We start from the raw sequence: 12,133 nt of genomic DNA, 5'->3' as shown, positions 1-12,133 counted from the left end.
AACCTTAGCCGTGGGTTTGGGCTATTGCTTCCCCTTCCGCGTTCCGGCTTGCTTGATCTAGCGTCCACTCACAGCCTGTTGTGACATCTCTTCCGACACTGAGGCGCCAAGATTGCGTTTCCCCGCATCGCCCTCGCTTTCTGTGGCGTGTGGGCTTCGCCCGCTTACAATATAAAACAGGGTTAATTTTTACTCAACCGTGAAGATTGGAAACGTAACGCTTACGTTTCGTCTCCTGCCAGGAGGCTTTCTCAAAGCTAACTGATGATTATCAGTTTTGACCACCAGATGGTGTGGTGGTCAATAGCTTAGTCCACACGTGACTAAGCCTGTATCCCCCAATTGGACACTCGAAAAAGTGTCCAAGGAATCACATCACGGGTCAAAACAACATCCCATAAGAAAACCTTCACGGAGAAACCGAAGGCGATGATTGTCCTACCCTATGTCAGAGGCGTCACGGACGTAGGTCAACGTCACCTAAAAAATGCAGGTGTGGCTTCAACAGTTAGACCGTTTGAGACGCTTTTTTAAAACGGCTTTTGGTACAGCCTAACGGGCCTAAGGACAGAACAGATATGCACAACTTTACGGACTGTGTCTACTACAAGATACCGTGTGCAATGTGTGAAAAAATTTAGAGAAACGGCCAAAAATTTGAAGCCCGCCTTAAAGAACACAAAAAGGACGTAGACACCGTAGCACCCAAATCGTTCACAAGGGTCCAACGAAAACAGTCTACCGAAATTACCAAATGCGCGATCACTGACCACGTAGTGAAGGACAATCACACCATCGATTGGGAGAATTCGAAGATCATCGATCGCGAGCCAATCAAAATCAGGCGTTGTATTAAGGAGGCCATCTGGACGAAATCGGCCATGATGCCAAGGCGTGCCGAAGATTGACACTTTGTGTCTTCCAATCCCAGCCTAGGCCGCACCAGTCTTTTATATTTTTAAAGATGGGAACCCATTGCACCACCAAATCGCCGATCTCAGGACCTAGGGCATTCTGCTATGTTAGAACGGTTTCCTACGATAGAGTTTGCCACAAATACGAAAATAACACGCTGTATAGCCCACTGTGCTACGTCCTTCCGTTGCATTTTCGCATCTCCGTAATCAGAACAAGCCCCGCCTTCTTCGTTGATGGACATGAATGGGGCGTCACCGACGTGACCAGTTACTGTACCGACTGTCTTTCGCCAGCCTGTTTACTTTTCGTAAATAATGAAATGCCCGGCCGATGCATTTCGCATCGAAGTGGAACATTTTCGGCATTTTCACTTGCTGTCGGAAGTGAACGAGTGCGTCGTTCATTGAATATTGAAGTTTTTCTTCAAATTAAATAATTCCGAAAATCCTTAACCGCGCTACTCGATTGTTTTTGCCAATGAACGTAGCTGTGTGTGCGACGTCTTGCCCGCACGCTTTATGCTTGGCTTTAGCGGGCCTCGAAATGGATATCGGAGGCAGGCACCTCGCAACACGCGTGTTTGTTTACATATAGCTTTGTGACGTACGGTGTTCGGGAGTTCTGCGATGATAACCTCGTAATTGCTCAGCATTTCTTAAGGTGCATGGAACATTTTACCAATTTAGTGGTGTCAGTTAGTCACGGATATGTCACAGTAAGCACTAACCGTATATGTTTCCCATACGTTCACCTATTTTGCACACAGGCGGTCGATCATTGTGAGAAATAGTGTGAATATTTATTTTTATTGAGACGTTCCAAGTGCCTGTGCTTTCAACAGTCTTGTACGTCAATGCACGTGCGTCAAGAGTCACAAACTCAACACAATTTCATCTCTGTTATTGTTTACGTCTGAATGCGTGATTGATCAGGGAGGGGGTGCATGTAAGAGAGAGACATTTTCTTTGGGGTTCCGAAAATACAATTCCACTTGACAATTTCATGGGCCATTTCAATTGGAAGCTCTGCATAATGGACCCCCAACAAGCCCTTTGACTGACTAGTTATGAAATTCAAAGGTCTGTATATTGCTCTTATTTAGCCTCCGATAGTTCTTATTTAGAACAAAGTCTTCATTGTTATCTTCTAAAACTACAAACCATACGCTACCGCTGGGAACGGCCGCGGCCTCGGAAATTAGGCGCACGTCTCCATCGACAGACACTTCATAATTGAACTCCCGCGGTCGCGTGCAGCATATCCCACGAACCTGCGCCGTCGCCACCGCTGCCACGCTCAGGATCAACAGCAAAGCTGGCCACGCCAATCTTGTATCAGTCTCTATGGATCAAGACCCTTAACTTGGTCGTGGATAACTATTGAGCCACCACCATCTGGTTGTAAAAACTGATAATCATCAGTTAAGCTTTGAGAAAGCCCCTGCAGGAGGCGAAACGAAGCGTAACGTTTAAACTTCAACGGTCAAAATAAAAATTAACCCTGTTATATATTCCACAAATATGTATTAGATATACATAGTAGTGTAAAACTATTTTACGAAAATGTTTTTTTCTCGATATTATGATTTACACAAATAAATCAGTTGTATGATATTCCAACAGGAGCAATATACTGCGATGTGTTGACGAGTAATAGATTTAGAAAATCTGCTAAATTAATGGCTTTAGTGATTAGTGATCCGTCAACTAGCGCGCGGCAGATCCGTCTCACGTTTAGAAATTCGGAGCGTCAGTTATGGCATTCGTTACCATTGGTTTCATCAGCTGCATTCCGGCGTTCCGTATATTTCAGTGGAGCTGGAAAGTCGACCATTATGAATGCGCTCACTTATCGTAACAATACCAAATTAATCATCGATGGAGCCATTAAAATAAACGGTGAAGATATAGGCGCCAACGTAATACTTTAGACGATAAGTGCAAACAGAACTTGTTCAATCACACACTTACGAGGAACAATCCGAATTCCAGTATATTTGAACTTCATGATTTATGATAAGTTATATTAGTATTATTAATTATTATTATTATAGATAATAATCAAATCAATAATATAATTATTATTATATATTATTATATTATAGTAGTATGATAGTAGAGAAATAATAGTAGTAGTAGAAGTAGTATTGTTGTTGTGTTGTTTGTGTGTTGGTTGTGTTGGGTGTGTTAGTTGTTGATTGATTTATTAGTGACATCCGCCGGTACTTATGCGCGCGTGCGTTGAACTACGCTTCACAAATGTAAAAGAATTGCCAATTCGTTTTTACGATAATCAACAAGGTTACTTTTAATATTATACTCCACATTTGCGAAATATACAGTAGCTTATAACATGAAAAACTGCAAATAAACATGAGTGGGCTTTGTATTCTCTCTTCGGCATGAGTAGTAGCGCTTTCATCTATTGCCATAAGGGATAGCAAAGATTATATACGACGAGTAGAATTAAATCGTTATTTGAAATTTGCAAAAATATTTTCATAATCGTGATTCGACGCGATGCTAGCACTGTTGAGAGCCAATCCGGAAAAGTAAATAGCTATTGTACATACGTGAGTCTTATCGTGTGGCATTCCGTGCTTCTAGGCCTTGTTGAGAATGGGAGATAAGTTCACCCATAAACAGAAGGTGGACAGGGCAGACAAGTTATTGGTGGAGGTAAATGTTTTGACTTTGGTTCCGTCAATTCCGATTCCACATATGTACCGTGTACGGTTTCAATCAACCTTCAACAAGTCATGCACAGGGTGATTATTTATCTCTGGAGTAATTAATTGTAGGTAATAATATAAAGTAGGCAATAATGGCTAGTATGTAATAATCGAACGATCATCCATAGTCACACGCCAAATATGCTCTCGACTAATTAAAGCTGTCCATGACCAACGATTTTCTTAGCTCGGACTGAGGAAGTGTGCTGACTCGGTTATTGGCTCCCCGAGAAGGAAGGGTATTTCAGGCGGAGAGATGAAGCGACTTTCGTTTGCTTCCGAGGTAATATTATACGTTTCTTCTTAATATAGCTAGGAGGCTAGAGCGGCTAGAGAAATTCAAGTATCAATATAATGACGAAATCATGGGGAGCTTTTATTAATTTCAATCATCATAATCACATTTCAATTAAATTAAAAACCTCGCGCCGCATTACCCGAATAGCGGAGTAGGAGTTAGCAGACACGCGTGCTACGTACACACACACACACACACACACACACACACACACACACACACACACACACACACTCACCCACGCACGACCACCAACGTACGAGCGCACGTGCTTGTAAATCACACGGAATCACACCGTTACGCTCGCACGGACGCACGCACGCACGCACGCACGCACGCACGCACGCACGCACGCACACACAAACACACACACGCAGTCACGCGAACGGGCTCGAGGGGGGGCGCCCCGCCCACACACGCACGCATGCATGCACGCGGGCGCATACCCGCACGTGCTTATGCTTCCTTGACGTACATCATAGAATCTCGTACGTGCGTTCGGCAGATGATTACCAATCTACCGCTGATGTTCTGCGACGAGCCGACCACGGGTCTTGACTCCTACATGGCACAGAACGTTGTGTCCGTGCTGCGAGATATGGCATCTCACGGCAAGACGATACTCTGCACCATCCATCAGCCGTCGTCAGAGGTGTTCACGATGTTCGACAGGTAAGATTTTCGTACGCCAGCATCATCGTGACACTTATCCGAGCCAGCCTGTCGAGCGAATTATTAATAGCATTTAATTCTCATTATATCGCGATTGAATAGCGACGCTGGCTTGCAGATTCGATGTGTGCAGAGAGAGAGATGTACGTACTCGAGCCGGGGGGCACTCGCCTCGGAACTGGGTAGGGGGGGTGCCTCCGGGACCTTGAAAACCTGCCCCTGTCGCAAACCGCTTTGCGCCCTAAAATACACCCTGTCCCAATATACTGCCCTAAAAAGTATACCCTGCTGCAATATTGCACATGTCCTGTCCTGTCAATATAGGCAGATATTGGTCCAATATCGGCCTGGTGATATTGGTCCAATATTGTTTTTTTTTGCTAATATTGGGCCGATATTGAACCAATATCTGCCTATATTGGTCCAATATTGGCCTGGTGATATTGGCCCAATATTGTTTTGCCAATATTGGTCTAATATCAGCTTGATGGGTGTGATCAGCCCTGTGCCAATAATGATGCTCGAAAAATATACCCTGTGCCAATAATGATGTTCGGAAAATATACCCTGTCCAGCGGCACGTCCCCAGTACCTTTAACAATGGGAGTGCCCCCCCCCCTCCCCCGGGTACACGACAACACGCTTATTTAGACTTTTAACTGCATTTCATGAACTGCATCTGCGCTGACGATTCGTTCACTTTTGATAATTCTATATCACTACAGACTGCTCCTCTTAGCAGAAGGCAGGACGGTGTTCCTAGGAGCACGAGAAGACGCATTGCCGTTTTTCAGCAGGTATATATATCAGTTGAACATACACAAATACATGAATCCTAATGACAAGGATTTAGGGGATTAAAATAACAAACCAAAATGGCTTTTTAATCAATATATTACATATTTATCAGTAGCTTAGCTGTGATCATCGTGATAACGTGAATATTACACTGATATGTAAAGACGAACTTATTATGTTTGATTATCCTTTAATACCCCGTTCAGACTGCAAATTTTGATCCTAAATCAAACTAATCTTGGCCAGGCCCGCGCTAGGCGCACGCTAACTCGCAGCATACAGACACAAAATATTGAACCGCGCTAAGTTAACATGGGTTGACTGCGCATGCTCAGTTTAGCTTCTTACGACACTCAGCAGACAGTTACTGTACCTTTATGTGACTTAAATAAGGCTATGCGCATGCATATTGCGAAATATAGCGTGCGCATGGCCCCAGATTGCGTACACACACAGTTTAGCCCGTGCTAACTTAGTACGGGCTAACTTAGCGCGCTTCTAAGCGAGCCTGGCCCACCTCCATTTGCAGGGCTAACTTAGTTTGGACTACCGAGTATTTAGCGCGGGATAGCGTGTACACACTGCACAAGTTTAGCGCGCGTCAGGCCTGGCCAGACTAGTTTGATGTGGGATCAAATTTGCAGTCTGTACGGGGTATTAGTATTCTGCCACCGTTACGGCATTCTTAAACCCTTACGTTGCACTGAACAGATTATCAAGACACTGTCCTGAGGATTATAACCCTGCTGACTACTATATACAACAGCTGGCCGTGGTGCCCGGGAAGGAAAGTGCATCGAGGGAGTTCATACGAGTATGTTCATCTTCAATGGGTCAAAAAGAGCTTTCAAACGGTTTTTGGAAAATTTGCCGCATAGAAAGAAATCGTCCCGCGAATTTAGAAATAAATATTCGTAATTAAAAAGCCTATATTCTGCAATAGGTCTTAACGAATATTGTAGAGGTATCGCAGAGTGAATGAACACAAACAAATCTTTAAATCAATGTGGCAAAATGACGCAAATATACCAGCGCAATCCAGGATAATTTTCGTTCGCAAACAATGGCATTTACAGTTTCAATTAATTATCAGTTATGAAAACTAGCTTCGTCCTCGATTTCTTTCAGGAAGCCGCTGACGTATTTGACAATTCCGACTGTGCTAGCGAAGTTCGTCGAGCTATCGCTGAATGTGGAAGTCATAAACAAGCGATTATTAAGGCAAGAAAACCAAAAAATCTAACACAATACCTCAAGAATTTTATAATAATGTAGTAGTTTATTAAACGCATTTTAACTAGTGTAATAATAAAGTCATCTATTAACATGCCAGGAGGATTTCTTGTCAACGAATTTGTATGAATGTCTATTACATATAAATTATATAGCGCGGCTATACATAATTAGTTGTGTTTAGTAGTATATATAATTTTTATGATAATTATAACAACAGCGCTGCGCGGGCGTTTAATATTTTAGTTTGAGAATGCGATGTCTTCAAACCCTCGTTACAAAGTATCGTGGTGGCAGCAGCTGTGGATATTACTTCAGAGAACTATGTTGGGTCAAGTTAGAGTGCCTATCTTGATAGGCGTGAGAATCGGCAGAAGACTGGTAGGTACTCCACGTTATTCTGTACGTACATATTTATATAAGTATCAATTTATACACTATTTATAGTTTATTTACGTATAACGAAATATACACTCATTATTAATTATTATGAGCCTTGCGGCCCTTAAGAATTTTTACACGGATCTGTTGTGTGAATGTGACGTTTACGCTAGTTTTATGCGTATAGGCGCTAGCACTGATGATCGGGCTGGTCTACTTGAATCAGGAGCTCAACCAGAAAGGAGTACAGAACCTAAACGGAGTGATGTTTAATTTTGCAGCAGAACTCACCTTTACGACTGCATTTACCATTCTAACTGTATGTAGTAATTGTAGAGAATGGCTAAATTCTTATGAGAATCCACAGCTCACAATATTTCAAATACAATCCAAGAACGTCTTGTTTCATGACTTTGATAACGCTTCATAGTTGATTGATTGATTTTCCTCAACTCTTTCTTTGTCATCATTCCTCTCTCCCTCTCGTTTCTCTCCCTGTCTTGGTATCTCGCACTCTGTGTCTCAGTCTCTTGCTCTTTTGATCTATGAAGACACTGCCCCTGGAAGCCATACTTTTCTTCCGTGAGCACGAGAGCGGCTTGTATCGAGTGGACGCGTACTGCATATCCCAAGTGGTTGTGCAGGCGTTAATCTTCGTGGTAGAAACCATTGTTCTCGTTGGAATAGGATATTGGATGGCAGGTAGGACATAAGCATAAGATAATTATTATAATTGTAACAGTATCACAGTATCACTATAGTATACTGTGGTATAGCCCGGTATAACCATAACAACTTTATGCTATAATAGACAGATAGAACACGTCACCCGCACACACGCGCACGCACGCACCCACGCACGCGCACACATGAGGAGCAAATGGATTGTGAGGAAATGCGTTAATATTAACTGCTGATTGATAATGACTGCTGCATTCATGTGCCAGATTCGGGCTGCTTCTCCTGATCCCCTTCCCGTCTATATACATGCGTGATACACGGTATTTTCCCGGAAAAGTAATGCAATCTCTCTGTCTCAGGTTTGTCGCGAACAGCAGAAAGCTTCTTCGTCGCTCTGGGGATATACATTCTAATATGTCAAGCCTCTGCGGGAATTGGTGAGTCGCGTTGAATAAACAACGCATGTTTGTCGAAAGAATTCAACCAGCTCCTAGTTAGAAAATACTTTGTAAAATAATACGTAATAATAAAATGACAAGATAAATATAATAATAATAATAATGATAATAATAATAATAATAATAATAATAGCCCTAATTGTTATTATTATTACTATTATTATAAAATAGTAAATGTTATTAGTTTGCACAGCGCTGCATGTCCTTCACAAATATCACAGAGGCGTGACAGGAATGTTGAAATCGACGCTTACAATTATTATGATGTTCGCGTTTATTTTGCTTTTTGCAGGATTCTGGGTAGCATGCGCTTCGCCGAGTTACACGGTGGCAGTGTCATCGTTTGCGCCGTTGAACCTTCCGCTGTTTATACTATCTGGCTTTTTTATGAATATAGAGTAAGCGACGCCTTGACTTACTACCGACACATAAGTGCCTGTGCGTGAATGCGTGGATATGGAGCAATATACGATCTCTCTCCACGTTTTTCCGCTTCGTTCTCACTCACTCACTCACCCACTCACTCACTCACTCGCTCACTCACTCACTCACTCACTCACTCACTCACTCACTCACTAACTCACTCACTCACTCACTCACTCACCCACTCACTCACCCACCCACTCACCCACCCACTCACCCACTCGCTCACTCACTCACTCACTCACTCACTCACTCACTCACTCACTCACTCACTCACTCACTCATTCATTCACTCACTCACTCACTCACTCACTCACTCACTCACTCACTCACTCACTCACTCACTCACTCACTCACTCATTCACTCACTCGCTCACTTATTCTCAGCTAGTATTTCTTTCGTTCTCCCCCCTCCCGCTCTCTCTCTATCTCTCTCTCTCTCTCTCTCTCTCTCTCTCTCTCATCATTTCTCTCTACTCACCTTTTCTCTAAGCTTCACGTTTTTACTATATTGCTTTTTCACTTTCTTTATAATTACCACGTCCCAGAAAAAACGAATACGCACTCGCGTTTCAATATTCGAGAAAAGATGTATTGTTACAAAAAATTCTAGGTCTTTACTATTGATAAAAAATATATAGTGTAATAAATATAAAAATAATAAATTAATCGATAAAGTGTTTATATATCATCTCACATCATAAATAAAAATATAAAGTCACCGCCTCAAAAATTGCGAATATACCATTTTTATCTATTAAGAGTCGTCTTCATTTCGCATTGGGAAAATGAGGAAGATATTCCTTCTTGCTTAAAAAGGATACATAAGTATAGATGTAGATTAAAAATGAAACTCCTGTTGATTTGTTGCGATAAATAGGTGGAATTTGTACAGAATCTTCTGTAATAGTGGACGCGGATATAAATAGAAAGGGAACGGAAGGGGGAACGCGAAATTTCCTTTTCCCTGTGAGTGCTCCCAGCATCACACATCAATATTTACTCTACATGGCTTTGTTTTTAGCTCGATCCCAATATATTTGTCATGGATGCAGTGGATATCATGGTTACGATACGGCGTTGAGGCTCTCTTTATCAATCAGTGGAGAGATATCAGCAACATAAGTACGTATTTTGGTTAGGGCCTACATAATAATCTGGTGTGTAAAAACTAAAACCTAATTCAACCACAATACAGAGACTGTATAGAAGTGGTTTTACTTGGTCTCGTGTGCATGGTGAGAGTAAAATAAAAAAAATTACTACTGTTAATTTTAGTTTCCTTATTTCATAATCATTTTAGATGAAACAGCAAATAAAGTATATGATAGAGAAAGAATAGAATATATTAGCAAGAATATCAATCGATCATGCCGAAAGTTACCCATTTCACTCCACCTCATTTGTGATGTATTCTGTTTCATTATAGCGTGCGAAAATCCACCCGAATCTGCAGAAATGTGTTATAATGACGGCCAGGAAGTTCTTGATAAGTACCATTTTAAAGAGGTAACGTCCATTGAAATATATATATTCAATATATAAATTCCTACGAGATGAACACAGTGTACATATGTATAAACAAGGGGTAAAACAATAATCACAAATTAGTGATTACATGACGAATAAAATTAAATATGCTTGTAAGCACACTAACACAGTTTTAGTAAAATCAGAAATGTACCGCCGTCGTGACTCGTCTATTATGTATGTCGTCTATTATATAATCTTGTGAGTTTCTGTTAAAACACAAGAACGCCCTCTATCTGATTTACATCGACACACATATATACATTGCTTTATAATAGGAAGGAGAACTATAACATGACTCTCTCTTGATTGCTCTATCGCGATTCCTTATGCATGTACCCGCGATTCTATCATATGTTGTCTCTAGGAGAATCTGACATTCAACATCATCATGCTCTGCGTCCTAATCGTCATCTACAACGTCGGGGGCTACGTGTCGCTGGCGTTGAGAGCTAGGCACCGAATGCAGAGTATCGGCGCCACGGGCACAGACGCCATTCGGCAGAAACTCGCGGCCGACGGCACCAGATCACGCACGAGTACGAAAAACAGCCTGCCCGCCATGGACATCATAGACAGGAGCGAGATAAGAAAGTGGCGTTCCGGGACCGACCGGAAAGAAGACAAGAAAGAGGGCGCTGCCAGAGTAGGGATGGAAGCTGTGCAAGAAGCCAATCGGTGGCTGACGACGACATTTTAGGCATACTACGCTAACTACGCAGGGTTGCTAGATAACATATTTGCAGAAACATTACTGGTCATAATCGCTCAGGTGCTACCCACCGTGAATGTCAAGACTGACCTGCTAACTGCACGTTCGTTCTCACGACTAAAACCGTCAGTGTGCGACAAGAAAGAAGACAAGAAAAGGGCGCTGCCGGAGCGGAGAGGGAAGCTCTGCTGGCATAAAGCCAATCGGTGGCACCTTACGAATATGCGTATCGAAAACTACGCGAACTACGCAAAGGTTGCTAGACAACAATCGCATAATTATTTGGAGAAATATTATTGGTCATAATTTCGATCACATTCTGAGAACCATTCTTCCATATACAAACCATACACGGCTTCGTCGAAAATGGCTACATCCCTGATTGGCAATACCCCGGTTTAATTATAACATTGTCTACATGTGATCATAGCAAGACTAATTAGTAGATCGTGAAAATTTATCAAATATCATCGATAAGACAATGTCGGCAACATGCTATTTACATAAGTTATCTCATGTCTTATTATTTAATAATAAAAAGTATTATTTTCGCTTGGTTCGTTCCAGCCGTGGTGGCACGGACACGAGTTGTGCGTTGTTAAAATTGTATCGTGGTTCACTTAAATTGAAAGACCGCTGAGGCAACCAACCTTTAGCAAAATTTGATTCAATTTCCACCACTTAGAGAGCCTGTTATCCTACAGTAGGTAGTGCTGCTAGACTTGTCCGTGGTCTTTTGCTACGTGGAAATTATCAGGAACCAGGCTACCCAAAAGGTGGCATAACATGCCAGGTTGCAATTGACAACGTCCATCATTATGATCATAGATGACATAGATCAGACATTAGGGTCTAATGAGCCAATATATGACGGAATACAAGTCCATATTAACTGTTGTGTACAACCGAAGGATATTTTCTGTGGAATTTATATCGTTCCGGTTAAACTTTTGTTCACAGATATAATAATTATGTGTTCTTTTTTTCGCTCAAACTGATTATTAAAATTATTATTACTTTCTTGTGTAAACCTATTTGTAGCTTCTTATCTTAAACTATACTATTACTATAAACTACCTGTGCCAATGTGCCATACTTCAATTTGTCAAAAAATGCACAATTATAAACCTTAGCTCCTGTACTATAAAGTACATGGCAAACTTATAATAGAGGAGCAGTCGTTCAGTATCTGTAGTTCTGCCAATGGTCCATCATTATGGCGAAATGTGACCAAATCACGCACTTGTTACTCCGGGGGGGGGGGGTCACTCGCCTCGGAACTGGGTAGGATAGGATAT

The 12,133-nt window shown here is 41.8% G+C and overlaps 1 protein-coding gene across 1 annotated transcript; it reads left to right on the top strand.

Moving 5' to 3' along the window:
- The first annotated feature begins 487 nt into the window (after positions 1-487).
- LOC106813635 (protein white-like) lies at positions 488-10,823 on the top strand. Its single transcript, XM_014817819.1, has 15 exons — positions 488-493; positions 3,525-3,596; positions 3,837-3,932; positions 4,453-4,619; positions 5,345-5,416; positions 6,129-6,231; positions 6,546-6,638; positions 6,897-7,031; positions 7,219-7,350; positions 7,583-7,733; positions 8,072-8,149; positions 8,463-8,568; positions 9,618-9,718; positions 10,023-10,102; positions 10,491-10,823. The coding sequence occupies exons 1-15, from the start codon at positions 488-490 to the stop codon at positions 10,821-10,823; spliced, it is 1,725 nt and encodes a 574-aa protein (XP_014673305.1).
- Positions 10,824-12,133: the final 1,310 nt, after the last annotated feature.

This window comes from Priapulus caudatus, unplaced genomic scaffold, assembly GCF_000485595.1.
Source record: "Priapulus caudatus unplaced genomic scaffold, Priapulus_caudatus-5.0.1 Scaffold803, whole genome shotgun sequence".
In the NCBI taxonomy this organism is placed as follows: Eukaryota; Metazoa; Priapulida; class Priapulimorpha; order Priapulimorphida; family Priapulidae; genus Priapulus; species Priapulus caudatus.
The sequence above is the reverse complement of the archived record's forward strand: the minus strand, read 5'-3'. Positions and strand labels throughout refer to the sequence as shown.

Bases quoted from the DNA above. Each gene is read 5' to 3' on its own strand.
- LOC106813635 (XM_014817819.1), top strand. The intron at 8,150-8,462 runs GTGAGTCGCGTT...TGCTTTTTGCAG, and splicing joins TCAAGCCTCTGCGGGAATTG to GATTCTGGGTAGCATGCGCT. The intron at 8,569-9,617 runs GTAAGCGACGCC...CTTTGTTTTTAG, and splicing joins GGCTTTTTTATGAATATAGA to CTCGATCCCAATATATTTGT.